The 27,746-nt window shown below is 46.2% G+C and overlaps 1 protein-coding gene across 2 annotated transcripts in view; it reads left to right on the plus strand.

Moving 5' to 3' along the window:
• The first annotated feature begins 508 nt into the window (after positions 1-508).
• Positions 509-27,746, plus strand: part of ARHGAP39 (Rho GTPase activating protein 39) — an 855,990-nt gene continuing 828,752 nt past the window's right edge. For both annotated transcript variants that reach the window (XM_085604662.1, XM_085604663.1), the window contains exon 1: positions 509-942. In XM_085604662.1, coding sequence (XP_085460788.1) covers positions 932-942 — 11 coding nt within the window. In that variant the 5' untranslated portion in view covers positions 509-931. The remainder of the gene's footprint in view (positions 943-27,746) is intronic.

Below are 27,746 nucleotides of genomic sequence, written 5' to 3' on the forward strand. Positions count from 1 at the left end.
TTAAATATGAAAAGGTATTCAAAATGTAATTGCGAAATATGTTATATAATGGGCTAATTGCATACTATGCTAAATACATAATGTCTGTTTCTGCATGATTTGTCTTTAATTTGCTGCCTATTCTAGTCACGCCAGATGTAATCCTAGTTCCTTGCCGAAAAAAAATCAAGCAGCCTTGCCTGTATATGCCTTGATACGTACCCGTTTTATTCGTCTGTGATTTTTTTGTAATCATTGATTTATGTTGTTTAATCTATGTATAGTGTCTCGTGTTTATTATACAGCCACTGAAGTGCTGCCATTTCTCAGCGCCCCTTTGCTGAGAGCCTTGGCTCAGGTTTTGAATGACTTTTAAATACAGCCAGGGTCTAGGCCCCGGCGTGTTCTGGGTATTTGCGCGGTTATCCTGGAGGATAAACGCTGTTTAATGATCGGTGTCAGTCACACGGGCCCTCTCCTGGTCCAGGCAGGGCCTGGCGGTGCAGCAGGGGTTGCTATGGAGACCCGAAGGCCTCCTCCCCTCGGCGCCTCTCGCGCGCCCCCTCGCGGCCTGCACCTGGCCGGGCCCGTGACGTCAGGTTGTCGAGGGTGACTGGGACGCGGCGGCGGCAGCAGCATCAGCACCAGGAGGGACCTGCCTTGCCGCGCGGCTGCAGCCGGGGCGCGAGGGAGGCGGCGAGAGCGGGACGCGCGCGCGCCGCTGCCACTGCACCCTTCGGACAGGCAGGGGCTGCTCGCAGGGAGGCGGGCTCGCGCTGCCGCCCCCCACACCACAACCGCCGCCACGGCGTCCTCCGCAGCCTCCGGATCATGGCAGCGCTGCCCGGGATTAGCGGGAGTGTCGCCGCCGCCGCCGGTGCCTGCCGCGCAGGAGCACCAGGAGCAGGAGGACCGGGTGGCCGCTGCTGATACCGGCAGCCGGAGAGGGAAGATGGCGGAGAGGTGAGTGCGGTGCACCCGCCGATAGTTGACTGCTGCAAAGCATGCGGCATCCCCCGCTGTTGCTGCTGCTGCAGGTGCGCGCGCCGCCTCCCAGGACCCCCCCTACGCGGCCACCAATGAGCGCGCTCCGCCTGCCAGCGCGCGCCGCCCGGGGACCCGCGGCTGACCCCGGGCACCGCTGCCAATCTCATCTGCGGAGGGCAGTGCGCGTCCCGGAACCACAGCTGGTGCTGTGTGCAGCCCTCGAGAGGGGGACAGCACTCGAACCCCAACCCCAGTGGAGCTCAGTGGTGGCCGGTAGCAACCGAAATAGTAGAAATTATGTCTCAGCAGCGAGCACCCGAATGCCACCTGCTGAGATCTGGCAGCGATCAATAGCTGTCAACATTGCATACTCAGGGGACAGGAAAACGTCACTGTCAACATCAGGACATGGCACCACACGGCCCAATACCGGGCCGAGGAGGGGGCAGCATCCAGCCACTCAATATTACACTTCACTGTCAACATTACATACTCAGGTGGCGGAGGGTACGTACCTCACTTTCTACATTACTCACGGAAGGAGCGCCTCACGGCCGAAAACCACCTGCTAAACGGCGGAGAGGGAGAGGGGTGGGTGTTTAAACCACTGTCAATATAACATGGGGGTGGGTTGGGGGGACCGGGAGTGAGAATGCAAAAGCACCTTACAGCTGCATATAGCACCTGCGGGGATAGAGCACTGATCATTTACATGCTCGGGAGAACACCTCTTAGTCAACATCACTCACTCCGCCAAGACCATCTCACGGCTGTATACCACTTGCCAAGGGAGAGCAGCCTCATCCACCGCTAATACCACATGCTCTTGGGATGGGAGTGCACCTCACAGCTGAACAATACCTCATGAGGGGAGAACAGCTTAAAGAACTGCCAATACCGCATAGAAGAGCACTTCACAGCTGCATAACACCTGCTGAGAGCATCTTTCAGTCACTGTTAGTGTTACATGCAAAGGGTGTAGATGAGCACCTCACAGCTGAACAACCACATGCCGAGAGGAGAGCAGCTTTCAACCACTGCCAACACCACATGCTCCGGGGGTGGGAGAGAACGCCCCAGCTGTGTTCCACCTGCTGGGTGGGTAATGGCTACCACTACTGTCAATACTCCTGCTCGGGGGATGGGAGAGTACCACACCTCTTAACACCACGTGCTAAGGGGAGAGCAGGTTCAATCACTGTCAACGCACGTGCTCAGGTGGTTGGATGGCACGTCACAGCTGTACTCCACCTCCTGACAGCAGAGCAGCTCAACCACTGCCAATACCACCTGTGCGTGGGGTGGAAGGCCCCGCCGCAGAATAATACCACCGTCTGAAGGGGTAGCAGCTCAACCAATGCCATTCCACATGCTCTGGGGAGAGGGCACCTCGCAGCAAGGAGGGGTGGCAGTTGAGGCCCATTTTCAGCACTAAATGTTTAGTGACAGTCAAGAGAAAAGTCGAACAAACGTCACTAATAGAGGGTAGTGTGCCAGAGCCCCAAGCCAGCAATACCTTTGCAGGGCAGAGTAACTCCACCTTCCTGCCACAGAAGCCCATCTTTCAGAGGAGAGTCCAATATTAGTTACTGATGGGGGAGAGCACCTCACACCCATTCTCAACACCTCACAGTGGTAGAGGAATAATCCACTGCCGAGTGGAGGAAAACACCCTGGAAGCCAGCATCAGGTAAAGAGGGGATGCTAACGCACTGCCAAGATCAGCCCCCAAAGGGGAGACAGTCTCGCACCAATTCTCTGTGGGCCATCACATGTAGAGGTGGTCACGGTACAGCCCACATCATTGTATCAGGGAAGGGTAACCCACCAACATGTAACACCCACACAACCACCATCATCTGCGGAAAGAGAGCGAACCACCACACAGCATACATCACCCGGTGAAGAGGCCTCGTTTCCTGCTCCCTCACAATCACAGTCGCCGACTTGCTAAAGAGTGGTGGCTCCCCGACCCTCATTGCTACTGAAGTCGGGGTGTATATGAGATACAGTCCCCGGTTTCACATGTAGATCAGCACATTGGTTTTATATGCTCATACACGCTCGGGAGCTTCAGGCACACTCTGAGCCTTGGCTTTTGATGTCTGGCTCAACAGTGCAGCTACGATTACAATTTATTTAAAATGCATACAAAAGTGGGCTCAGGCTCCCCACAGAGCACTATAAACTCTCACCTAATCTTATTGGCTGTTTGGGAGTGCTTCCATCTAAATTAATCAAGGGACTATTTTACACCTGGAAAGTGCACACAATAATCGCACTGGTTATCACAGTCAGTTCTTTATTTTCAGTACCCACTCAACACAGAAGGCAATCCTTTTCAGATACCCCCTTCCCTCCCCCAGCATTGACAAAGCCACCAGGGTTGGCTGTATTTCAATGACAAGCTTTTTGTGCGCGAAACGCATGTAAACAGCATTTGTGCACGCCTGTGTTTACATGCATTTGCATATTAAAGCTAGACCTTTTGGTTTTGCCAATGCTTGCCACATTTGCAAATCAAGCATATTAAAGTCTTTAGCCAAGCGACACCCCACATCCACACACCACTGAGGATGTCACCGCCCCCTCTGTTACACCCCATCCACCACCTGTGTTTTGTTTCTTTTTCATGGTCTGCCTATATGACAAACCTGCGCAGGGGGTCACCAATTACTCCTCGCCACTGCGCTTCTGAGCAATTCAGCTCCACCTCATCTAGACGCCTCATTTGCTGTTACACATTTCTTTCGCTTTTGAAGGACTGAGTGCACCAGCAGACCGCGCAACCTCACGCTAATTCTGCTAGTAAGAGTGGGCGGCTCTCGTGAGAGGCAACTGGTAATCAACTCGTGAGCCCCATCACTGACAGGCCACGTTCAAAGGGGCTCGTGCTCCGTTTAGTTGCACACGTCACATTTAGTTATGAATGCAAACCTGTATTTTTAATATTTGTGTGGTTCTCGTGTGCAGAACTTTTGGTACTGTTACTTTAGTTAATATGTTTCCTGCACCAATAACCCCCCCCCGCCCCCACCTTGCATCTGAGTCTGACAGATGGGACGGAAGACCCAGGGGACAGACCAATGCACTTAAAGGATTGTCTGTCGATTTTGATGGCTATTGGAAACGGGATTAGGCGGCCTCCTTTCCGTGTCTGTGATGGACAGGCCTGCATATCTAAGGTACGAATGTGGGCATCCTGTCTGCACGGCTCTGGAAGGAAATGACTGGAGTACAGCAAATGTCAAGGGTGCTTCTGACACATCACTGCTCAGCCTCACCGGTTCCACAAGGTTTGCTTTTGAAAAGCGGTAATACTACAATCTCTCTCCTGCCTTCCTTCTCCGATCACAACATGCTCCTCTCACCTCCAGACATTATTTGACTTAATATGGATCCACCTTTTACTTTATCTGCCAGTGCTATCAACGCAGCTGGTGGTTTCTCATCCGATTGCGCCGATATGTGATGGTGGTGGACCACTGTCCAGGATATTTCAATACGTTAACATACCTTAAGCAAATGGAAGCACAGCGATGATGGCTGATATGTGTCATGGTTCACTCTGTCCCGGGCCTTGCATTCACATGGTACTAACTCTAATTCTTTTACATATTAATAACACAGGTGTTGAATTATGTTTGCATAGTTTGGTAATATGTGTTGACATGGAATCACCATGGTCTTGGATCGTGTTTACAATGAATTACCTGGGTTTTGCATTGTCTTACCCTCATAATTAACCTAGTCTTGGATTGTGTTTACATGGAATAACCATGGTCTTGGACCGTGTTTACATGGAATGACCTGGGTTTTGCATTGTCTTTACCTCATAATGAACCTAGTCTTGGATTGTGTTTACATGGAATAACCATGGTCTTGGACCGTGTTTACATGGAATGACCTGGGTTTTGCATTGTCTTTACCTCATAATGAACCTAGTCTTGGATTGTGTTTACATGGAATGACCATGGTCTTGGATCGTGTTTACATGGAATGACCTGGGTTTTGCATTGTCTTTACCTCATAATGAACCTAGTCTTGGATTGTGTTTACATGGAATGACCATGGTCTTGGACCGTGTTTACATGGAATGACCTGGGTTTTGCATTGTCTTACTCTTATAATGAACCTAGTCTTGGATTGTGTTGACATGGAATGACCAGGGTTTCGGACCGTGTACATGGAATGACCTGGGTTTTGCATTGTCTTTACCTCCTAATGAACCTAGTCTTGGATTGTGTTTACATGGAATGACCATGGTCTTGAACCGTGTTTACATGGAATGACCTGGGTTTTGCATTGTCTTTACCTCATAATGAACCTAGTCTTGGATTGTGTTTACATGGAATAACCATGGTCTTGGACCGTGTTTACATGGAATGACCCGGGTTTTGCATTGTCTTTACCTCATAATGAACCTAGTCTTGGATTGTGTTTACATGGAATGACCATGGTCTTGGACCGTGTTTACATGGAATGACCCGGGTTTTGCATTGTCTTTACCTCATAATGAACCTAGTCTTGGATTGTGTTTACATGGAATGACCATGGTCTTGGATCGTGTTTACATGGAATGACCCGGGTTTTGCATTGTCTTTACCTCATAATGAACCTAGTCTTGGATTGTGTTTACATGGAATGACCATGGTCTTGGATCGTGTTTACATGGAATGACCTGGGTTTTGCATTGTCTTTACCTCATAATGAACCTAGTCTTGGATTGTGTTTACATGGAATGACCATGGTCTTGGACCGTGTTTACATGGAATGACCTGGGTTTTGCATTGTCTTACTCTTATAATGAACCCAGTCTTGGATTGTGTTTACATGGAATGACCATGGTCTTGGACCGTGTTTACATGGAATGACCTGGGTTTTGCATTGTCTTACTCTTATAATGAACCTAGTCTTGGATTGTGTTGACATGGAATGACCATGGTTTCGGACCGTGTACATGGAATGACCTGGGTTTTGCATTGTCTTTACCTCCTAATGAACCTAGTCTTGGATTGTGTTTACTTGGAATGACCATGGTCTTGAACCGTGTTTACATGGAATGACCTGGGTTTTGCATTGTCTTTACCTCATAATGAACCTAGTCTTGGATTGTGTTTACATGGAATAACCATGGTCTTGGACCGTGTTTACATGGAATGACCCGGGTTTTGCATTGTCTTTACCTCATAATGAACCTAGTCTTGGATTGTGTTTACATGGAATGACCATGGTCTTGGACCGTGTTTACATGGAATGACCTGGGTTTTACATTGTCTTTACCTCATAATGAACCTAGTCTTGGATTGTGTTTACATGCAATGACCATGGTCTTGGACCATGTTTACATGGAATGACCCGGGTTTTGCATTGATTTACCCTCATAATGAACCTAGTCTTGGATTGTGTTTACATGGAATGACCATGGTCTTGGACCATGTTTACATGGAATGACCCGGGTTTTGCATTGTCTTTACCTCATAATGAAACTAGTCTTGGATTGTGTTTACAGGGAATTACCATGGTGTTGGACCGTGTTTACAAGGAATGACCTGGGGTTTGCATTGTCTTTACCTTGCAATGACCATGGCCCTGGATTGTGTTTACATGGAATGACCTGGGTTTTGCATTGTCTTACCCTCGTAATGAACCTAGTCTTGGATTGTGTTTACATGGAATGACCATGGTCTTGGACCGTGTTTACATGGAATGACCTGGATTTTGCATTGTCTTTACCTTGCAATGAGCATGGCCCTGAATTGTGTTTACATGGAATGACCTGGGTTTTACATTGTCTTACCCTCATAATGATCCTGGTCTTGGATTGTGTTTACATGGAATGACCATGGTCTTGGATCGTGTTTACATGGAATGACCTGGGTTTTGAATTGTCTTACCCTCATAATGAACCTAGTCTTGGATTGTGTTTACATGGAATGACCATGGTCTTGGACCGTGTTTACATGGAATGACCTGGGTTTTGCATTGTCTTTACCTTACAATGACCATGGCCCTGGATTGTGTTTACAAGGTGGTGATCCAGATCTTGAATCGTGTTCACATGGGAATGACCAATTACTCTGTCTTTTCAGAGTAATGACCCAGGTCTCGAGTCGTGCTTTTCATGGCATACAAGACCCAAGGACACAAGTCTTTTGTGGTTATTTTGGTGCAACTCATTTGCATTCCTATGGCAGCAATGAGGGCCTTCTTTTACCTTCCTGCGGTCATGGCCCAGTCTTTGCACAGTAATGACCCAAGACTCGCTCTCTGTTTACATACAAATATTGAGATTGTGACTTGTGGTTATGTAGTGATGACACACACGTTTTGAATGATGGTTTACATAGTAATGACACAGGTGTTTTTATTTGCACAGTAGAGATCCATGACTTCCGCGCATGGGCACGTGAAACCCCAAGGTCTTGTGGTTACATTCTAATGAGTCCAGTCCTGGGAAGTGTTATCCTGCGAGTTACATGGCTTGTGAACTATTCTTTTCATAGTTATGGCTCATGATTTGTCCTTGACCACAACATCCCACCCTGATGATGTGAAAGCGCCCTTTAATATGACAAGTCAGTGTGAAGACGAGCCTGGGGCAAGCCCTCAGAGATGAGTTCGATTTTGCTTGAACTCATGATATGCTAATAGTTCTCAGTCTGACAGAGGGTAAAAAAAGGGAGTTTAAGAGGATTTCAGACTCGATGGAAATAGGGCATCGACTGCAGGAATTAGCAATGAAAACTAGATTGTACTTCAAAAGATGCACACAGTGGTGTCATCATGAAACCAGTTGCATCGGGAGGGAGCTGCAAATTCTAGTATGCTTTATGAATGATGCAGAGGTCTCACAAGAGATGCTTTTATGCGTGGGAATCCAGCTGGTGCCTGCAGTGTCAAAGAGAAGTGGCCATGTGTGTCGGTGTAAGTGAGGAGGTTAGCAGCCATCTTTAGATCTGGCAAAGCAAGAAGGAGAGTGCGGTAAAGGCAGTTGCAGTAGTCTAGGCATTTGTAGTATGTGGCGCTGGCAATGTCTTAATTGTGGGGGGAAACTAAAAAGGGGTATTTTCCAGTGCAGTATAATTTGTTAGTAACAGTTGTGTGAATCAAAGTTGACCCTGGGAACAAAAGAGATTGTGGTTGAGCAGGAAAATGAAGCCTCATTCATACAAGGGGAACAACCCTGTAGGGTTGGTGTGCAGCTTTAGATTCCAGTGATGGGATTGGTTACTGATGGCAGTGTTTTCAGTCTTGGATGTGTTCTTTTCCTGCCTGGTTTGCTTGATCCAGACTTTTACTAACAAACAGAAAAGATACACGGAGGCAGCAAAGAGAGAGGGGCATGGCATGTTCCAGCCTTAGCATGTAGTCATCATACATGTAGACGGGTAAGCCAAACCATCTGATGACATCTGGTCCATAGATTAAGGTTGAAACTTGTCTTGGTAAAAGTAGTGAGACTGAGGGGCACCACATGGGCCAAGCCTGCAGCAGAGAGGGTAAAGGAGAAATATTTTAGTCGTAGTTGGTCTTGAAGAACATTTTGACCTGTTGGAGGTACTGTGGACCTGTTGCAAAGTCATCCTGTGCCCTGGGCATCCCCCAACTTTTTGCTGACTGGAACTGGTGGTAACTGACTCTGACTTACCCTGGGCTCTGCCTAACCAGGCCCAGGGCCAGTGCCAAGCTGAAAGGAACACATTAGAATACAGTTAAACACCCAACATACACTAGGGTACACTATGGTATGGTGGGGTACCCCTGTAATTGGCATGACCTATCCCATAAGCCTCTAGTATATATTATGGCAGGGGATTGAAACTACCTAGAAGTCCCCAGTACCCTGGGGTATGGCAGTTTAGAGGCCAGCAGCTTTTTCTGCACTAGCATGTGTGCAGTGCTGAAGCCTGAGGTCAGTTTAAAAGCAGCACTGGGTGCCAGGACTGCTTTGAAACAGTAAATTGCTGGTCAAATTCGACTTTGATGCTAGGAATACAGTAAAAGGAGAATCTGCAATATTTCTACAGATTCAGAACCCCTAAAGTCTCCCCTAGTTGCACAGGGGGTGGGAGGTCCTGTAGAAATTAGGGAAATACTTATAAAATATGTTTTTATAAGCCCTGGTGCTAGAAGACTGGCCCAAGTAATTTTCCCCATTGCAAACCCCATGGCACATAGGTTAACATGGTAGGAAGTTAATGATTAATAAATATTGACAGGAGAGGACTAGCTGGACCATTCAAAGACTTCCCAGAATGGTAGTAGTAAATCCAACAACATTATATTGTTGAATTTCTCCTAAAGTGTACATACAAGAAGTTATAATACTTTCTTGCTTGTAAGTCCAAATTCAGCCTTCCAGTGGTCTGCCCTGATTGGTCAGAGTTAAGTGGATTAGCCAGGCTGCTTTGAAGAGGTGATAAAGGACCACTCTGCTGGGAGGGCAGTGTGCTGGTCTATAGGTATGCCAGGCCAGGAGGTGGAGTCGTAAACTATGCTCTTCAAAGGCAGAGGGGAGGCCTGGGTTTCAGTTTCACTCTGACACTCTTGACCAGGAGTCAGGGCTAGGCTTAAGGAAGGTATGTGCAGATGGTAGGGGGAGAGTCCATGGACATAAGCCATCCCAGGGGGTATGTTTAGCCAGCTCTTACCTCCTTGCTGGAAAATCAGCCATTATGGATTTGGAAGAATGATGCACTCTGGGACAACAAAATGCCACACTCTGCAGGATGTGGTCATCACTATGTGGAGTTACCCTGCTTTCATTGGTCAGAGGTGACCTGTGGCTTGATCCAGAGAATTTTGAATAAGTATCTGAGAGGGGCAGAGCCCTCCAGATCTGCTGCTTGAAATTTACTGAAGCAAGACGTGCCCTGTTGCGAAGTTCTGCTGTGCAAAGACTTCTAAAGCCTGACCTCTGAAAACTGCACCATCTGAAAACTGCAGCCCTGTGGATTACCTTGCTACAAAAGGACTAAGAAATAAACTCCCTGCAAGCTACAGGTTAACAGAGCTCACCTGGACATCCCCACAAAGAATCCCCAGCCTGGAGTACCGGTGGATTTGAAAGGGTTTTGTTCAAGTGGATTGCGGAATTGAAGTTTCACACTTTCAAGGACCCTCTTGGAGATTCCAGACCCTTGGACTGTGTGTTGGATACGTTGGGACCCGCAAGCAGAACTTCAGGAAGGATTTCTAACTGGACCCAGCCTGCTGGAGAAGGCTACACAGTGGTGAGATATTCTCCAGAACAGCTTCTAAAGGTGTGTCCCTGTCAGAGAAAACGAAATGACTAAAAGGGGCACTGTTGGTTTCTAAGCGCTACAAAGTGACTAATCTTTAAAAATTCATATCTCTGGTTCCCTACAGTGGATTTTTTTCGTTTTGGTGTCATTTAAAAGATAGAAATATTACCTGTTTTTATAAATTGGTGTTGGATTTTTATTGTGTGTTGTGTCTTAATTATTTACTGAAATGGTGTTTTTGAATGCTTTACAAACCTGTCTTTGAAGTTAAGCCTGTCTGCTCACAAGGGTTGAGCATAGGAATAATTTTCTAAGACCTATGCTGGGTCCTATCATGTGTTAGTGGCCTTATTGCCAGTGGCAGACCTACATTTGCCCCTACCAATAACCCACTTTCCAACAGGACCTTATAGAGGCCGCACCCTATAGGAAGTATCCCTGAGCATCTGCGAATGGAGTCATCTAGATGTGAGTGGTTGGAAGCCGAGAGAATAAGGTGTGGAAGGCCATGATGGAAAACAGATGTGAATGATTTTGAGGAAGTTGAAGAACATCCCTACTTGCTGGGAAGAGGACCACTGCCATTTCCAATCGCCATGCCTTCAAAGGGCCAGTTAGACGCAGAGCGGCTGTGTGTGCAGAATGTCTGAATCGAATGAAGCAGCGAGGGAGAGTATTGAGGGCCTGTAAGGTGTATGTTTGGCTCTCGGTAGGCTTTGATAGTGCTGTTGTGAAGCCTCCGGGTTTGATTGGTCTGACGGTTCTCATCATTGCAACCTAAGGGCTGGTTTGTATAATTGAAAGTAATCAAAAACAAAAGTACTCCAGTCATAGAAGATTCATTGGTGTTAGGGCCCTACCTAATCTTCATTGGGGACAAAATTGTTTTACAGAGAGTGGTGTCCATGTTTCTTGATGCGATACGGTGGGGGTTGGGAAAAATGTCTGCACGTTAATGTCCTAAGTCTAGGAATGCTGGCATCCTAATAACAAGGGTCCCACACTCCCACTGTTTTAGAAGCAAATACTTATTAAAATAGTTTGCAACCGATTTATTTACTTTATTAATTAATCCCGGAACCATTGTTGAGCGCCCTCTGAGTTCCTCCCAAGAAACAGTTAAAAGGGCAGGGCAACTTCGGTTTATGAGCCTTTTCTTTGATCTATTTTGAGACTGCTAGGGAAGGCTGCACGGCACATAATTGCTAAGAAGTGTTTAAATAAACATTCCCTTCTAGAGCAATATGAACTGTCTGCCTGTTATATTTTCAGTGGATTTCAGGTAATCAGGAGAGGGCTTCTTGAAGGTCTCTTAGTAAGGAACATTTTAACAGTCTTAAAACATTAAGAAAATTATGTACTCTGTGCCACTGAAGTCTATTTTAAAATATAGCAAATTATGTTCATTGAGTGTGTCCGGCTTTCATGCAGTGATTTAATGATTGTGTCACTTGGGACTGGAGACTTTTTTTCCCAGCATCCTGAAGTTTTTGAGGCAGAGGTAAGGCGGGTGAGACTTGAGCAGGGTCAGGCGAGCATGTATCTCTGGCAGTGACATTAGGCTGTTGGGAATGTTTTGTGTTTACCTACTGGCTTCACCGAATATGTAAACGTGTGTTTACCCAATAAAATATATGTGAATGCAAAATTGTCTAATGCAAAGCTATCATTGTTCCCTGCATCGGTCAACAGGAGAGAGCAAAACACTGAATACATGTGATAACTCTTAGCAGGCCTGAAGACCAGAAAGAGAAGCAGTTTCTTGTTGCAGTGAATGACAAGTTAATAACTCCCATTTTTGTGCTTCGAGCTAAATTGGTTTGGGGCAGAGGGGAAAACATGTCAAATGCAGAAAAGTGCCAAGTTTGAGAAGGTAATGATCATTGATTGAAAATCGCAAATTCTAATTTGTTATGTTGCTTTGTAGAAACAGTGACAGTGCAGATGGGGTGTGAGGGCATGGTTAGATTGGAGTGAGGGTGTCAATGGGGTGTTTTGAGTGTGGGAGAGGGTTAATGAATTACATTGGTGAGATCTGCTCTGCTGTGTGAATGGTTGGAGCGGGTAAGAGCAGGCTGAAAAGGACAGCTGGTCAGCATTCGAAATATGGCTGATATCCTATCGAGTGATTAGCCGCACTTTATAAATCCTGGTTGATCAGATTGCAAGAGAATTCAACAAAACAAGTTGAAATAAATCGCTTGTTGTAAAGTGTAGAAATACTTTTGCTTTTATTTGTGTAGTTATTTTCTTACATCTACTCGCACGAAATCGTGTTTACCCAAGAAATTCAATTAAACTGTCCATTTTTTGGCTTGTGTGCGAGATTGCACTGAATTTAAAGGGAGGGCAGATCTGCGGATACCATTATGAAGGTCTGTGGAAAAGATGCATTATTTCTGCAGGAATAAAAGGTAAAGTCTGAGGAACAGAATGAGATGGGCTAAATTCATATTAGCGTTTGATAAACTAATGCTAAAAACAATCAGAGAAGTACACAAACTGCATTCACTGTTCTTATTTTCAGCATTCCTGATGTGTAGGCAAATGAGCTCATTGATTTATGAAGGGTTTTTGTCCCCCTTGCACAGCTGTCTCTTCCAATACAGTTTGAGTCCTGATGTCAGGGACTCTTCAGGGGCGGCTCCTTCTTAATGGCGTAGTCACCCCACTGGTCAGTCATTCACAGGAAAATAAAATGTCTGTGAGGGGCTCTGGCTACAGATGCGTGCGTGGAAATAAAGGTATATTATATGAACCCCTAATAACATATTTCAGTTCATGCCCACCCATATACTTTGATTTATGATTAACATTTAAAAAGAATATAAAGATAAAAGTGACTTTAAATATACGTTGTTGAGAAAATGAGTGTGGGATTAACTAAAAAATGTTTATTTAGATTACCGGCAAAAATCCTGATATCACTGTGCACGTGCACAAAGATCAATTCCAAGACATACACATGGCTTTACTGTCATCACCGGAGTGCTGTGTATTTACTAAAGTGAGGCACATATAACTCGGATTTTGCAATTAATACATTTAAAACTGTCTCTGGTTAAATCTTGTATTCCCCAATAACAGCCTTGAGAAAGCACCAGGCCTGCTTGCACGCCACGAAGAGACCAAACACGTGTTGGCTGCATCAGGTTAAAAAAATTGTAATATCTAGGACAAACCAGCAAAATTGTGGCCACAAGTGTACAAAATCAAGATATACCATAAGAGATGCAACTGACATTGTATTATGTATATCTGAGAATCACTGGATAATCCTATCAAGCCCCATTAAGGCATCTATAATATTGACAATGACCAACAAATGTTTGTTTAATACATTACCGTATGAATAATCTTCCTAACTTGTATCATACGTTAATACTGGTTCATGGAAATGCACGTTCTATACAATAACAGTTTGAATACAGAGAGGTGTCATTGACCTTGTCCACAACCAGTGTAAAATTCCCTCATAATTGATAATACGTTAAGACATATTAAGGGCGTTGATGCGGAGGCCTAGAGTGGGTATGGCCAGAAAAAGGCTTCCTCAATTTTGAGGATAACTAATGGCTGTGTCAAGGATTCCTATTAAAGTTGCTTATAAATCAAAAATTCATATTGTGGATATCCTGAAATTGGGCATAATGCTGGCCCTTGTGGCTTAATGTTGGACACCTCTAAAGGGAAGAATAAAACCTACCAATGAACATAATGACTGGTAACTGCGTTCAATTGCCTTCTGGCTGCCCTGTTGACAACCTGGGTTATCTTCTTGACTGTGAGCAAAATTCTGAAAGAAACGTTTTTGGGACTGTGACAGATGGTGGTGGTCTTGTTGTAAAAACAAGTGAGTGCCTGCTGCTGGTGTAGATGGATGAGGGTTTTACAATCCTCTCATTAGTTCAGTGGTGTTTGTTTAAAGCTCGGGACATAACTTCACATTTTATCTCCCCCATTGTCCGTCTTCGTTTTAGACAATTCACTGTTGTGCCTGCACCCAATGCAAATATTAACAAACATTGAAAAAGCCAATAGGTCTGGCTTGAATTTTGTGTGGTGTCTAAAACTTTAAAAATTACTACTGTATGAAATGCATGAAAAAGATTTTCTGTACAGAAAGCAACTCTGATAATCTAATGTATGATAATTCAGAGTATTCGTGAGATGTAAAATAACCCATCATGCATTGCATTGGAAGCACACCTTAGGAGGTGGAATGATACACCAAACAGCCAATATCATGAAACTAGAGAGAAATACTCTGGCTGGTGTCAAAGATTAAACAATTGATAATAATAGGTTCTGCATACAGAAGTATTGTTAAACCAGACTTAAAAAGAAAGTAACAGTATAACCGTATTTTTTAATCCTCATCTTTCATATAATGTTCTTGTTGCACTCTGTGTTCCTTCTCAGTTATGGTGGATAAAATAGTGTCTAAGGAATATGGGTCAGAGAGTAATTTTTGTTAGGACGGCAGGAAATTATTTCGAATAGTGTTCAATCTGCTCTTGAGGTCTGGTGTTGTATGTGGGATAATCATCTCCTCACTCTGGCACACAACGCGTCCTGTTCTCCCACCAGTTTGTACTTTGCAAAGATGATATTTCATCTTTCCATTTGTCATCTCAACTCTTGCCCTCTCTCCACCACAAAAGAGCGGCCTACTTTGAACCATAATAGCAAACCATAGTTGGACATCGCCTTGTAGTAGTGAGTCAATTTCCCTCTCTCTGTAGTAAGGAATATCCAGCCACTTGGTAAATCCAGAGTATTCTTTATTCGTGGCAAAAATGAACATGAACAGCCAACACGTGTTTCGCCCCTTTGGCACGATTTATGCATAGGCATTGTAACGATCGTAAGCCTGGGTCCCCTGCATGTTTCGTAACCCTCTCCATGGGCTTACGCCATGTCATCTAAACGAGTTTGTTTACTCTCCATAACTGGAGAATAAATACAAAAATCCTTATCTCCCAAATCGTTTGTTGTTAGGCTCTCTGGATTGAACTATTGGAATAACCTTAAGAGATGTGACTAATAACGCAATTACGATCATTACAATGCCTATGCATAGCCTAATATCTGACCACCAAACACCGGGCGGTTCTTGTACTGATTGGTTCTTTCATAAAAATGTTTTCCCCTTCCTCCTTTTCTACTATGTTCCCCTGTTCTTATCCTGCTACTACATATATATATATATTATTTTGTGCAGAGGCTGGTTTACCTGTATTGTACAGTAACCTTTGAAAAAGTGAAAAAATGAAAAAATGAGATGAAGCATACGGGAAACTGTTCTGAGCTAAATTCTAAGCCTTGAGAAAGCCCTGGCCAAAATCGTGCCAAAGGGGCGAAACACGTGTTGGCTGTTCATGTTCATTTTTGCCACGAATAAAGAATACTCTGGATTTACCAAGTGGCTAGATATTCCTTACTACAGAGAGAGGGAAATTGACTCACTACTACAAGGATTCATGTTTTTTTAAGGCCATAGAGGTCCAGTGCCTTGAGTCTCTTCCCCCGAGAACACAACAACGATTTCATCCAAATTCAGCAATACTCTCCAGGACCTGGGATCCCTGGGCCTCAGAACTCTAAATCATAGTTGGACATCGCATATCCTCCCATATGACCACCCTCTCTAGATCTTCGTACATGTCCAATAGAGCTGTCACAGGGGTGGGGGAAGATGAGGTGATTGCCCAGGCCACGCCCTTCCCAAGGCCGCGCACTCATTCAGTAACATTTATTGGTTGAGTTTTCTTTATTGTAAGCAAGCCTGCCACCCTCATTAATAAGGAGGGAGTTTATATCTCCATACCAGTTGATGACACCAGATGACTTGTTTTCTTTTTATGAATCCTTGGAAACGGGTACCGATGGCGCCTGCCAAAACTGCGGAAGTGTCTGAAGGGCCCGCATTGCTTTGGCCTCAGGCCTGCAAAAACATTTGACAAGGATAATGTCTCCTTGGACCTTTCTGTACTCGACAGAGGGACTTCTGCTGCCTCCTCCTCTGTCAGTGCAGCCTTCTCTGGGATGAAGCAGGCCCGGTTCTTGCGGGTGGGCCGGGTGGGCCAGGCCTACCCAAACATGAGCCTGGCCCACCCAAACATGACTTTGGCCCTCGCAGAGAAGTCAAGAAGGCCAACAGAATTTAAATCATTCCTCTGAACTTAATTTTTCTTCTTCTATGAGTTGCGTGATTGGGCCTGGGCTCTCTCTCACAGGTACCCCTGTCACACATCTCCTTTTAGAAAGGTGGGCTGTGATCCTGCCCACTCGTGCAGGTAGAATAGGGGCATGGAAAGGGACAAATGCTTTCTTTGGCACTAGGAGACCTTTGCATGCTTCGTGGATATTTCCTTCTTGTGAGGGCCCAGCAAGACACATACTTTGTGTATGCCATGTATATTTGATTTAAATCGTTTGTATCATTTTCATGACTGGCTGTGCCACAAATGCACGACAACAGTAAAAATGTCCAGATGACTCTGGCGATTAATGATCCTGCTGGAGAGCAATAATAATAATAATCTGGCATCTGTAAAGCGGGCAGCTACCTACCAACTGAGGTGTCCCGGCGCTGAACTTATACCGCAGAGGAACCCATCCTGGCTTTCCCTGTGAAGTGTCCACTCCTGGGCACCCCCAAGGTGCAGCCAGGCATCCCCTGCGCTGTTGGGGCAGTTGTGGAGATTAAGCAAGCTATTGCCCAGAGTTGCAGAGTGGGACCCATGATTAGAATAGGCACTGAGGCGATAAATATCAGGTCCGAGGAAATTAAGCCCAAGACCCGCCGAAGCGGGAATTGAACCCTGGTCTCGGGCCGGACCTCTGCATCAGGGTCTGCCGCTCTAACCATTGAGCCACACTTCTCCAGCAATCTTTTCTGTTTGTAGTTTTGACATGCAGATAAACTATAATTTATGTGGATAGCTCAGTGGGTTCTGCCTTTGTGACAGAGATCCTTGTGTTACTTGCAGTTCAGAAGTTACAGTCCTAACATAGGACAGTGACCTATGAACTGTCATCCAAGAGCTGCATACAAACCTGAATGGTATAATTAGAACTTTTTTGTATGTGTTGCGAAATAGTTAGAATTTCCCCAGTCTTTCATTATTCTAATGTTGCTATAAAGAGTTTGTTTGGGCAGAGATACATTTTAATCAGTAAAGCCAACCCCCCGACCACTGGGGTATGCTTTAAATTGTGTGTTTGTGCTTCTCCAGACCTAACCCTCATAAAACATACTGCCCACCAATATGGATGGCGTGATTCCTACACCTGGTAATCCTCATTGGCTAATGTGACATTCCCTATAGACTGATTTACATACTTGTATGATTCATTGTCTCTGAATAATGTGTGCGTGATATAAAGCACTGTGAAATCCTACACTACGAGTAGCGCTATACAACATATGAAATACATATGAGAGAGGGGCTACTTAGAGATGATGGACACTGTTTGAGAGTGGCAATGAGGGCATCCGAGGAGGTGAATCGGGGGTGCGTCTATAGAGAGATGAGGAGCACTGTTGGAGGGTGGCAGTGAGGTAATCTGAGGAGGAGGTCATGGGGGGGCTACGCAGAGATGAGGGGCACTGGTGGAGGGTGGTAGTGAGGGAGACTGAGGAGGAGGTCATGAGGGGGAGAGGCTATGGAGAGATGAAGGGCACTGTTGGAAGGTGGCAGTGAGGGCATCCAAGGAGGAGGTCAAGAGAGGGAGGGTCTATGGAGTGATGAGGGGCACTGGTGGAGGGTGGTAATGAGAGAATCCGAGAAGGACGTCATTGGGTGGAGAGGCTACGGAAAGATGAAGGGCACTGTTGGAGTGTGTTAGTAAAGCTATTGAGAAAGAGGTGAGTGATGGGCACCAATAAAGACTTTCACACCAGCGATAAAGCCAGCCCTGTCATGGCCTTTCTGTTTTTGTTTATTTAATTAGCAGTCTGGTCATTAGGGCCACTGTGTAATATAGTTTAGAGTGTGTGCTAATTATATTTGCTGTTATATTTAATGTTTTAAGTTTGAGGGGGATTTTACTAATGTTTTTACCTGGAATAATGAAAAAGGAGCTGGATGGGGCTGGGGCCTAAGGTCAGCCGTGACATAAGGTGCACAAGAGAGGGATGGTAGAAAATGGATAATCAGGCCTGGAAGGGAGTGTGTTGCAGAGACCGGGGTCAAGGGGGGGGGGGGGTAGTAATGAAGAGAGATTCCCTCTGAAGGCTGGCAATGAGGGAGGCTGAGTAGTGTTACTTGCCTGATACTCCCACCTCTGAAACCTCCTCTTCCCATCAAAGGGACCTTACATGGGGTGCATTTCAAAAAGAGAAATGAAACATCTGTTTCATTTTTAGGTCTCGCCTACGCAGTGCGCATGCACTGCATAGGAGACCTTTAGCTGTTGTGCAGCTCTTTTTCCAAGCACATACTCGTGGCGGCATACAGCTTGCGGGAGTGCGCAACAAGCACGAGTGTTGTGCTTTTAAAAAGAGCTCACTCCAAACCGCGCGCACCACTCGCGGGTGCACCCCTGCGCCTCTCTCTCCCTCTGCAGCGCGAGGCGTGCGCAATTGTTCTTCTACTTCTCGTTCCTATGCTTTCCTGGTAATGGTTTGAAGCATGAGAGCATCTTTGTCAGAAGCGTTTGTAGGGCTAAAGCCACAAACGCTAACGTCTTTCGAGGCCATTCTCTGGTTTATGGTGCCACCTAGTGGCAACTAAGATGCATTGTGTTGTATATACTATCATTTACATCCCTGTCAGTGTTTCCCCTATTATCTTGCGAAGAAGCATTGCTCTTGCCCAGTTACTTGTCTATTGAGGTCATTTATTAAGACCTCCCAGCGCCCACCTACCTTCTGTTGCAGCCGTCCAGATCCTGAGAAATCACGAGCATTTTTGCGCACAGCCACCAGCTTGTTCCTCAAGCGCTGCGAAGATTATGCTTTTAATTTTTCACACTATGTCTATAGCCTCACGTAATTCTGTAGTTGAATTGCCCAAAGTAGTCTGTTCTTGGTAGCCGCCGACATTTTTCTTTTTCTTTGACAGGACATGATGATGAGGCCCCGCTTCTCTTCTCACTCCTTTTATGAAGTTCGGCTGCTCCCTCCGCCCAGTGACCGCAATGGTAAAGTTTGGTGCCATCGACTATGCTCAATGCGAGCTGGAATTGGGAGTCGAAGCTTGAAACGTCATTCTTACTTTTCCGGTAGACCAGACTGGGCCAGTTTTGTACCCTCTTTTCATTGCTAAACTGAGACCCCTCCCCCCACCTTCGCTGTAACCAGTTTTGCAGCAGGCTCTGATGAAGCTAGCCGTGGTTTGCTGTAGAAAACAAGCATTGGCATACCCAATAGATCTCGACTTTGGGACCTTATAAGTGTTTAGCCATGCAACACTTAATGTTGTTGCACCAAGGATATTGTGCTGGATAACTAAACACTTATAAGGTCCCAAAGGCGAGACCTATTGGCTATGCCAATGCTTGTTTTTTAAGAGCAGGCAGTGGTCCTAAAAAATATTTTCACATCCTTTCACAAAGGGGAAGGGGTCCCCTGGTGACCCCGTCCTCTTTCCGAGTGGCTTTCCACCTACTTTAAGTAGGTGGTAAACTGAGAGTGTTTTGCGACTTTAATTGTGGTCGCAAAACAATGGTACATACAAATGTGGCTCGCTATTAGGAAGGGACGCCCCTTCCTAATACCGTCTTGCACAATAGTTTTTGTACATGCGAGCAGGGGAGGAGTGGTGTGCCTACTCCTGAGTGCGCAAAGACTGTTGGGCCACATAAGCCCTTGGCTGTGCGGCGTCCTGACCAATCACAGCGCTGCTTGCAGCATTGTGATTGTCTTAGGGGAGGGAGAATGGCTGCCTGCTTCCTGTTCCTTTTTTAAAAATGAATATCATTAAATTAAACCTCCCCGTTCAGCCCACCACTCCTCTCCCTCCCGCGAGTCACGACTGCGGCAGTGACCCACCCGAATGCACCCTTGCCCCCCCCATATAAAAATTCCTGGATCCGGGCCTGGGATGAAGGCTGTCCCTGCTCCTGCGGCAGGTCGGGATGTTGCACAAGGTGGAAGCCAGGTCTGAGCTCGTGCGCTGTGCTGCTCGCTGGTATGAGGATGCTGGTGTAATGCGAGGTGATAGCAATGGGACAGAGGCAGCAGTTCATTCATGCATTTAGTAACTAATGTTTTGATATCTGTTGCAGCTCCCCAGAACCAGAGGACTGTATGTGAGGGAGCAAAATCATACATGCGGGTATCTTTTCCCTCTGTTTCCAAGAGCGTGGCAAACGGGAGCAGGCGGAGGACAGGCAGCGACAGAAAAAAAATAACAGTTTGGTCTTTGTTTTTCGGTCTGGAAAAGGGATTTTTTTTTCCGTTGTGGTTGAAAATCCCATGCTGGTTAGTGCAGAAGGAATCCCAGAATAGCAAACAGCCGCCCTCCGTGATAATTCTGTTTCCCAGGCAGCCCCGCGGTCCTCGGTGGCAGCGAATCTCAGAGTGATTTTTTTAAAACTGTTTTTCTATCGCTGGGAAATTTCAGCTCAGACCAGCGGGGGAGGACGCGGCTCTCCTCTCCGTGGCTGTGGGTGAAAGGCAGAGCCGAGCGGCGGCTGATGGACAAGTCTGCACTGCAGAAAGAGCGTCAGCCGCGGGGCCTTCAATGGAATGTTCAGGGCTCGGGGGCTCCCAGGGTGTGTCAGGATGGGCCGTCAAGCACCAAACGAGAGTGCAGGCCCAAGTGCGCAAGGGTGCCCTCAGCAGACCTCCGTTTCCATTCCACTGAACTGAAGGTTCAGTTACCGGTATTTGCTTTGCTGCTGTCCCACCCGGATTCCATTACTGGTTTCTCCAACACCCTGACCTCCCACCCCAGCCAACCATTTGTCTGGAGTTATCAGAAGTGCACAGGGACCTTTTTTCACCAATATATTCTCTTTGGCAGGGTTCATTGCATTTTATTGGTCTTTTTGCACCGCGCCCTGCCCGTAGTGCAAATTATTTCCATCAAGACTACTAGGCTTTGTGGAATTCAGTGCTTGGAATGTAAAAAACATAATAATGATGAAAAAAATACAAATAACTTCAGGCTGCAATATGGTGCCTGTCGCCGGTGCTGTTGGATGTCCTGGTTTGGGTATTTCAAGCTTACCTGGTCTTGATCCCTCCTCGTGCCTCTTGCTTCATGCACCCAACACCCCCTGTCTCTTTATCTAACTCTCGCAGCATCTTTAACTTCTCTTCTTTCCTCCTGCTCATTCTTTTCCTGTATTTTTCTTCCTCATCCTCTCCTTTTCTTGCTTTTCTCTTTCTTGGTCTAAAAACTCTAAAACGAAGTCTGATGAAGAGAAACGAGTTTTGGTCTCAAAAATGAATGCCTGAGTCCGCTCCTGCCCAAATGAGTACCCTCTCCTTAAATATTAATAATATCTATCCTAATTGAACCTCCCCAAAAGAGAATTGCCCCCTCGGGTTGGAATATCCTCTTGTTCTTCTCACCCAGCAGTCTTTAGAGAGGTGGACTGTGGCAGTGCCACCCCTTGTGTTCTCCACGCTGCAAGGGGCGGATGGGAAAGGCCGTGTGGGTTATGGGAAGAGGGACATTAGAATAATTGTATTATCCATTGAGATGCTAGTCGGCAGAGCACAGCTGACAACCGTGCCTGCAATGGAAATATAGAAGTGCTGGTTCTCAGTATCGTAGAGCGCATCCGTGCTACTGAGAAGTGCCACTAAAAATATTGCATCCCTGCTGAGAAGTGCCGGTACTCTCCCATCTAAAGTGTTGGATCCCTGCTGAGAAGTGCCGGTACTCTCCCATCTAAAGTGTTGGATCCCTGCTGAGAAGTGCCGGTACTCTCCCATCTAAAGTGTTGGATCCCAGCTGAGAAGTGACGATACGCTCACCAAACTCATCAGTCTCCTGCTGAGAAGTGCAAGTACTCTCCCAATAAAAGTATTTTACCTCAGCGCTAGTTTTCCTTTCAAATTAAGGAAGGGCACTCAACACCTTACTGTATCTGCCCATGAAAGCATTGGCTATACAGGAAGAATTGTTCCCCAGGTTGCTATTTTAAACCTCCCCGAGAACCGTCTCTTCCACGAAATTCCTATACATTTAAGAAATGACTTGGACATAAAAAACCAAAATATATTGCGCACATCTTCGGAACAAACAAAGTATGTTTAAGTCCGAGTATGGTGCTACCAGAGAATTAACACCAGGAGAGTGTCTCGTACACAACAAGGATTGCACTGTGAATAAGAATGCATAATTGTTACTTCAGATAAATGGATTCTGCTAAGAAATAATAAAAAGAGTTGTTAAAAAGAATACACCGTCCTATGACTGCTTTGTTAATGGATAACATTTATGATGCATAGATGAGCTCACACTGAATGGTCCCTTGGCTGTCTGCAGTGAGGAGTGTGGGCTTCTTCCTATTTGCTTTAAAGGCGCTCTCCTTCAAATCAATCAATCAATAGATTTGTAGAGCACAGCTTGTCACCCGGGAGGGTATCCTTGCGCTGCCAGGTTCCAGTTGATTAGCCGAATAGTTAGGTCTTCAAGGATTTTCTGAACTCTGGAAGAGATGAGGTGGTCCAGAGATGAAAGGACGGCTCATTCCATGTCCTCGTTGGTAGGTAGGAGAAGGAGCAACCACTGCATCCGCTACGTCAGATGCTGGTGGTGAGGGTTCGAGAAAAGAACGCGGAGCAGAGGTGTCTGGTGAGCTGATGGAAGTTTAGGCGGTGGTTCAAGTAGGGTGGTCCGCAGTTGTGCAGGGCCTTGTATGCGTGGGTCAGGAGCTTGAACTGGCATCTTTTCTGTTTCGAGAGTCAGCTGAGTTTCTTGATGTGTGTGGGGGAGGGGGGTGACGTGCTTCCACGGGGTGATTCTTCCCAGCGGCAACACTTGCCCCTCCTTGCGAGTATCACTAAGCGAGAACAGCACCAATAATGAGGCAGCCTTGCGGCATGATTGGTCCATGACTCCATCATACCAGCATCCTTCTCTATAACTTAGGAGACTCCTAAGTTTGACCCCACAGGCGTAGTTAATGTGGAGACAATCTGTCCACTGTAACATCTGTAACATACTGTCATGTGAAATCAAAAACTAGAGTACCCATCACTATAAACATGTTTTGATCATGACCATCTTTGCTCCTTTTGCCTGTGCAGTTATAAAGCTATTGGTTAAGCACCTTATAGACACTCCTGTCCTGTCATCGATTAAAGACTTCAGCCTTTACACTTTAGGGTCTCCAACTGGCTCATTTGACGTGATGTACTCCTGAAAAGAATGTTATTCAATCAACTATTCAACTAATCTGTGTGCGCTATTTACACCTTCGTTTAAGCCTGCTTACTCTCCAACGCCTTAAAACCACTTGGGGCAAAATAATGTGTGGTGTTCGCACCTATGCTACACATCTTTGCCTCTGCTCTGTCTTGCGACTGGGAGGATTGGCAGCTGCAAGACTTGATTTTATAGGCAATATTTGCATAGTTCTGTAAAACTTTGAGCTGTTTTTCCCTTATGCTACAACCGTGTAAAAATGTAACTTTTGCAACAATTCTTTACACATCGCACTAATTACCCAAAACAAAATAGTTCTGCATATGTTATGCTGCAGAGAAAACAGTGCCCTTCACCAGTAGAATATCTGGTTGTGTAGAAAAGGTGCACAAAGTATAACATTGCAGAGAACTCTGTATACATTTGCCATCGCGCATAGAAAGCTCTGCAGGAGGTACCTTGGAGAGGAGAAACTGCCTTCTCTGTCTATCTCGGATGGGGTCTATTATAGTGAAAATATCTCTTTATGAAGTAAATATTGTCTTGCATTAGAAAGGACATCCTTGCTTGGGGAAGGGTTATTAGCAAGGAAACAACTTTGCAAAGGTTGAAAATAAGGAACATCTCACAGGCTATAAAGTATGTTTAAAGTGCATCCTTAGTTTGAGTTCACATTGGGAAAACAGCAGCAAAGTACGCACGAATCACCATTTACAATTTAAGGAGCACTACAGTTCAACAACCAAAGACTGCAGCGTAATCTTCGACCACTCCAGGTGTGTAAGAAGTACACTATTATTGGCTAAATGGGAGTTTCACAGTGAGCATGGTGCAGTAACACTGCACCCAGAATTACCATACCACGAGATACAGTAATGACTGCATTGTTATTGTTATGGGCTTTGGTCCATTGAATGAGACATTCCAAGTTTGTACACCAATTTCTGCAGATTTTCTTGTGTTTAGAGGCACTTTCCCCCAAATTAATTCCAAATGATTTTAGAAAAGTGTCTCAGTGGAAAATCCTAAAGTTGCTGTTTTTAACTCGTATGTGGAAATCCCGAATATAGAATATTCAAAATATAGGTAATGAAAATCTTAGTCAGACTCGTTAGCATTCTTCTTGAGAGATTAGATCCAGTGACAGTGGCCTCATACGGATTCCACGTAATAAAGGAATATTTGTTCTACTTTAATAAAAAAGTTAAGAAAAAATGGAAAGCTGTTATCCACAGGATATGTGTAAAGCTGTTAAAGCATACCTCTGCTATATATATGTTATCCTTAAACTTTCTTTAGAGGTTGAATGCACTTTTTTTAAGTGCATGATTAATAGCATATTGATAACAGAGAAAATATCAATGTGTGTGTATATGTGTTTGTGTGTATATATATATATGTGTATATGTATAGATGTAGGTGTGTGTATATATGTGTGTGTGTGTGTGTGTGTATGTATATGTATATATGTATAATCAAGGGCCCGGCTGAGCCCGAAACGCGTCACTAAGTGAAGGAGCAGAATAAAAATCTTCCTGCTAGTAATCGTGGTCCGTTTTCCTGTGTTCGCTGCTGCTGCTGCTGTTTTGCAGCGGAGGTTCGAGAAGTTCGAGTAGTTGCATATATATATATATGTATATATATGTATATATATATATATATATATATATATATATATACATACACGTGTGTGTGTATAGGCAGGGCCTTTTTTATGGTTTAGGTGAGTGTTTTGGATGGCAAGGGTATTTTTTTTTTTGGAATATTTTTATTGAGTTTTTGCAAACAAAAAGCAACACATCTTGGTATCAGGCTTAGCAGGGAATCAGCCCAGAGGTAGTGCAACAATTCAGTACGGGCACAGTTAATATACAAGGACGCTCCATATGCATCATACATTCGTATCCATCCCACACTATGGCAAACGATAGGTTGGCTATTCTTGGTCACTGAGTTCAGAGTCTGAGGCATCGTGCGGGGGTTCACATATATTTCCTCTATAAATATTCCACCCACCCCACCCCTGGGACCACTTTTTGGGGCAACCTCTATGCACATATACAGTTTTTTCAACCACCATTACAGAGTCCATGTCCTGGATCCATTGAGCCAGGGTAGGCGACTGCCCCGATCCCCATCGCTGGGCTATATTGCGTTTTGCCAGCATGAGCCCCAGCGTCACCCAGAGCTGTGTCACTCTCTTGTGGTCTGTCTGTTCCCAGATATTGAGGAGACACCTCCGAGGCTCCGGGAGCGTCAGGACTTTGGTCACCCGGGAGAGCGTGTGCAATACCCCCTTCCAGTAAAGCGCTATGACTGGGCACTCCCAGAGGGTGTGAAAGAAAGTTCCCTCCTGCCCACACTACCTAAGACATTGTGGGGAGTCCGCCCGCTGCAATTTGAATAAGAGTGTACGGGTGTAATATGTGCGGTGCAGAATTTTAAGTTGGACCAGCCTTAGTTTGGACGATATGCCCACCTCTTTAGGGGAGGAGAGCGCAGACTGCCACTCCGCTTCATCCAAGTCTCCCAGTTCTGCCTCCCATTTACTCTTAAGGGTCAAAAAAGGGTCAGGTCGATTGTTTATTATTTTCCGGTAGGTTAGGGACGTCACTCTTTGAGTTAGGTGTTCCATGAGGAGCCGGTCTTCTAGTGGCGATGACTCCGGGAGCCGGGTCCCGGGTGGAATCACCGCCTGAAGTGCGTGGCGGATTTGCAAGTACCGGAAACGTTCGGTGTCTGCCAAGTCGTAGTCTGCCTGTAGTTGGGTGAAAGTGACCACCTCTCCCTTCTTCCAGAGGTCACCGACCCTGGAGATGCCAATTAGATCCCACTGGTGGAACCCCTTGGTGGTGCGTAGCACCCCAAGCTGTTTGGTCTCCCACAGAGGCGTAGCCTGGGTAATCCTCCCCGCCCATCCCATAGTCCGCTGTGCCGCAAACCATATCCCGAGGGTATGCGCTGCGGGCCCTGCCGGAACGCGACCTCTCTTGGGGTTGTAAAGCGCTCCCACGACCCCCTCGGCCCCCAGCAGCTGCCTATCCATACGATACGCCGGGTCGTCTCCAGGCATATGAAGCCATTGATTTATAACCCTAAGTTGCGACGCCCAGTAATACGTTCTGATGTCTGGGAGGGCTATACCGCCATCGTACCACCCACTGGTGAGCTTGTGGAGTGCTATCCGAGGCGCCTTCTCCTCCCACAAGAGGCCGGTGACCTCCGCGTTGACGGCCGCGAAATACGTAGGCGCAACCGGGAAAGGGGTATTTTGTAGTACGTATAGGAATCTAGGGAGGGCCAACATTTTGAAAAGAGAGGCCCTCCCCAGCAGTGTCAGGGGCAAGGAGCGCCAGTGCTTGACGTCCGTACGAAGCCTTTGTAGGGGCTTCATTAGATTTTCAGCCACAAACTTGTCGTTATCCGCAGTTACATAGATGCCGAGGTATTTGAATCCTTCCTTGACCACTCGAATATCGCAGCCCCTCGGGAGCCGAGGCGGGGAGCCTCGGAGCATATAGACGATGGATTTCTCCCAGTTGATCTCATAGCCGGACCTCTTCCCGTATGACGAACAAATGTCCAGGAGGCAGGCGATGGAGCGCGCCGGCGAGGCCAGGTACAGCAGGACGTAGTCCGCATATAGGGAAATACGATCTTCCCATCCCATCGTCCATTTGAGGCCCCGGATCACCGGGTCCTGTCGCACCCACGCCGCCAAAGGCTCCAGAGCCAGAGCAAAAAGGAGCGGGGAAAGGGGGCAGCCCTGTCGCGTCCCTCGTCCCAACGGAAAGGTGTCTGAGACGTGCCCGTTTACTACCACTTGTGCAAGTGGCTGGGTGTACAGAAGCCGGATCCATGCGCAAATCTTGGGGCCAAGTCCCAAGTGGCGGAGAACGGCAAAGAGGAATGGCCATTCCACCCGATCGAACGCCATCCGTGCATCCAATGATAGGATGGCCGCATCCTCCTCTATCGAGGAGCGGCACGCGAGAATCCCGTAGAGACCCCGTATATTCAGAGCTGTGTTTTGGTGAGGCATAAATCCCGACTGGTCCGGGTGTACCAGGTTCGAGTGGTATGGCTGTAGTCTTGTCGCCAGCACCTTGGCTAGAATCTTCGCCTCTGCGTTCAACAACGAAATCGGGCGATAAGATGCGCACTCGTGCGCAGGTTTGTTAGGTTTCGGGATCGTCAC

The sequence above is a fragment of the Triturus cristatus genome, chromosome 5_1 (assembly GCF_964204655.1).
Source record: "Triturus cristatus chromosome 5_1, aTriCri1.1, whole genome shotgun sequence".
NCBI classification, from domain to species: Eukaryota; Metazoa; Chordata; class Amphibia; order Caudata; family Salamandridae; genus Triturus; species Triturus cristatus.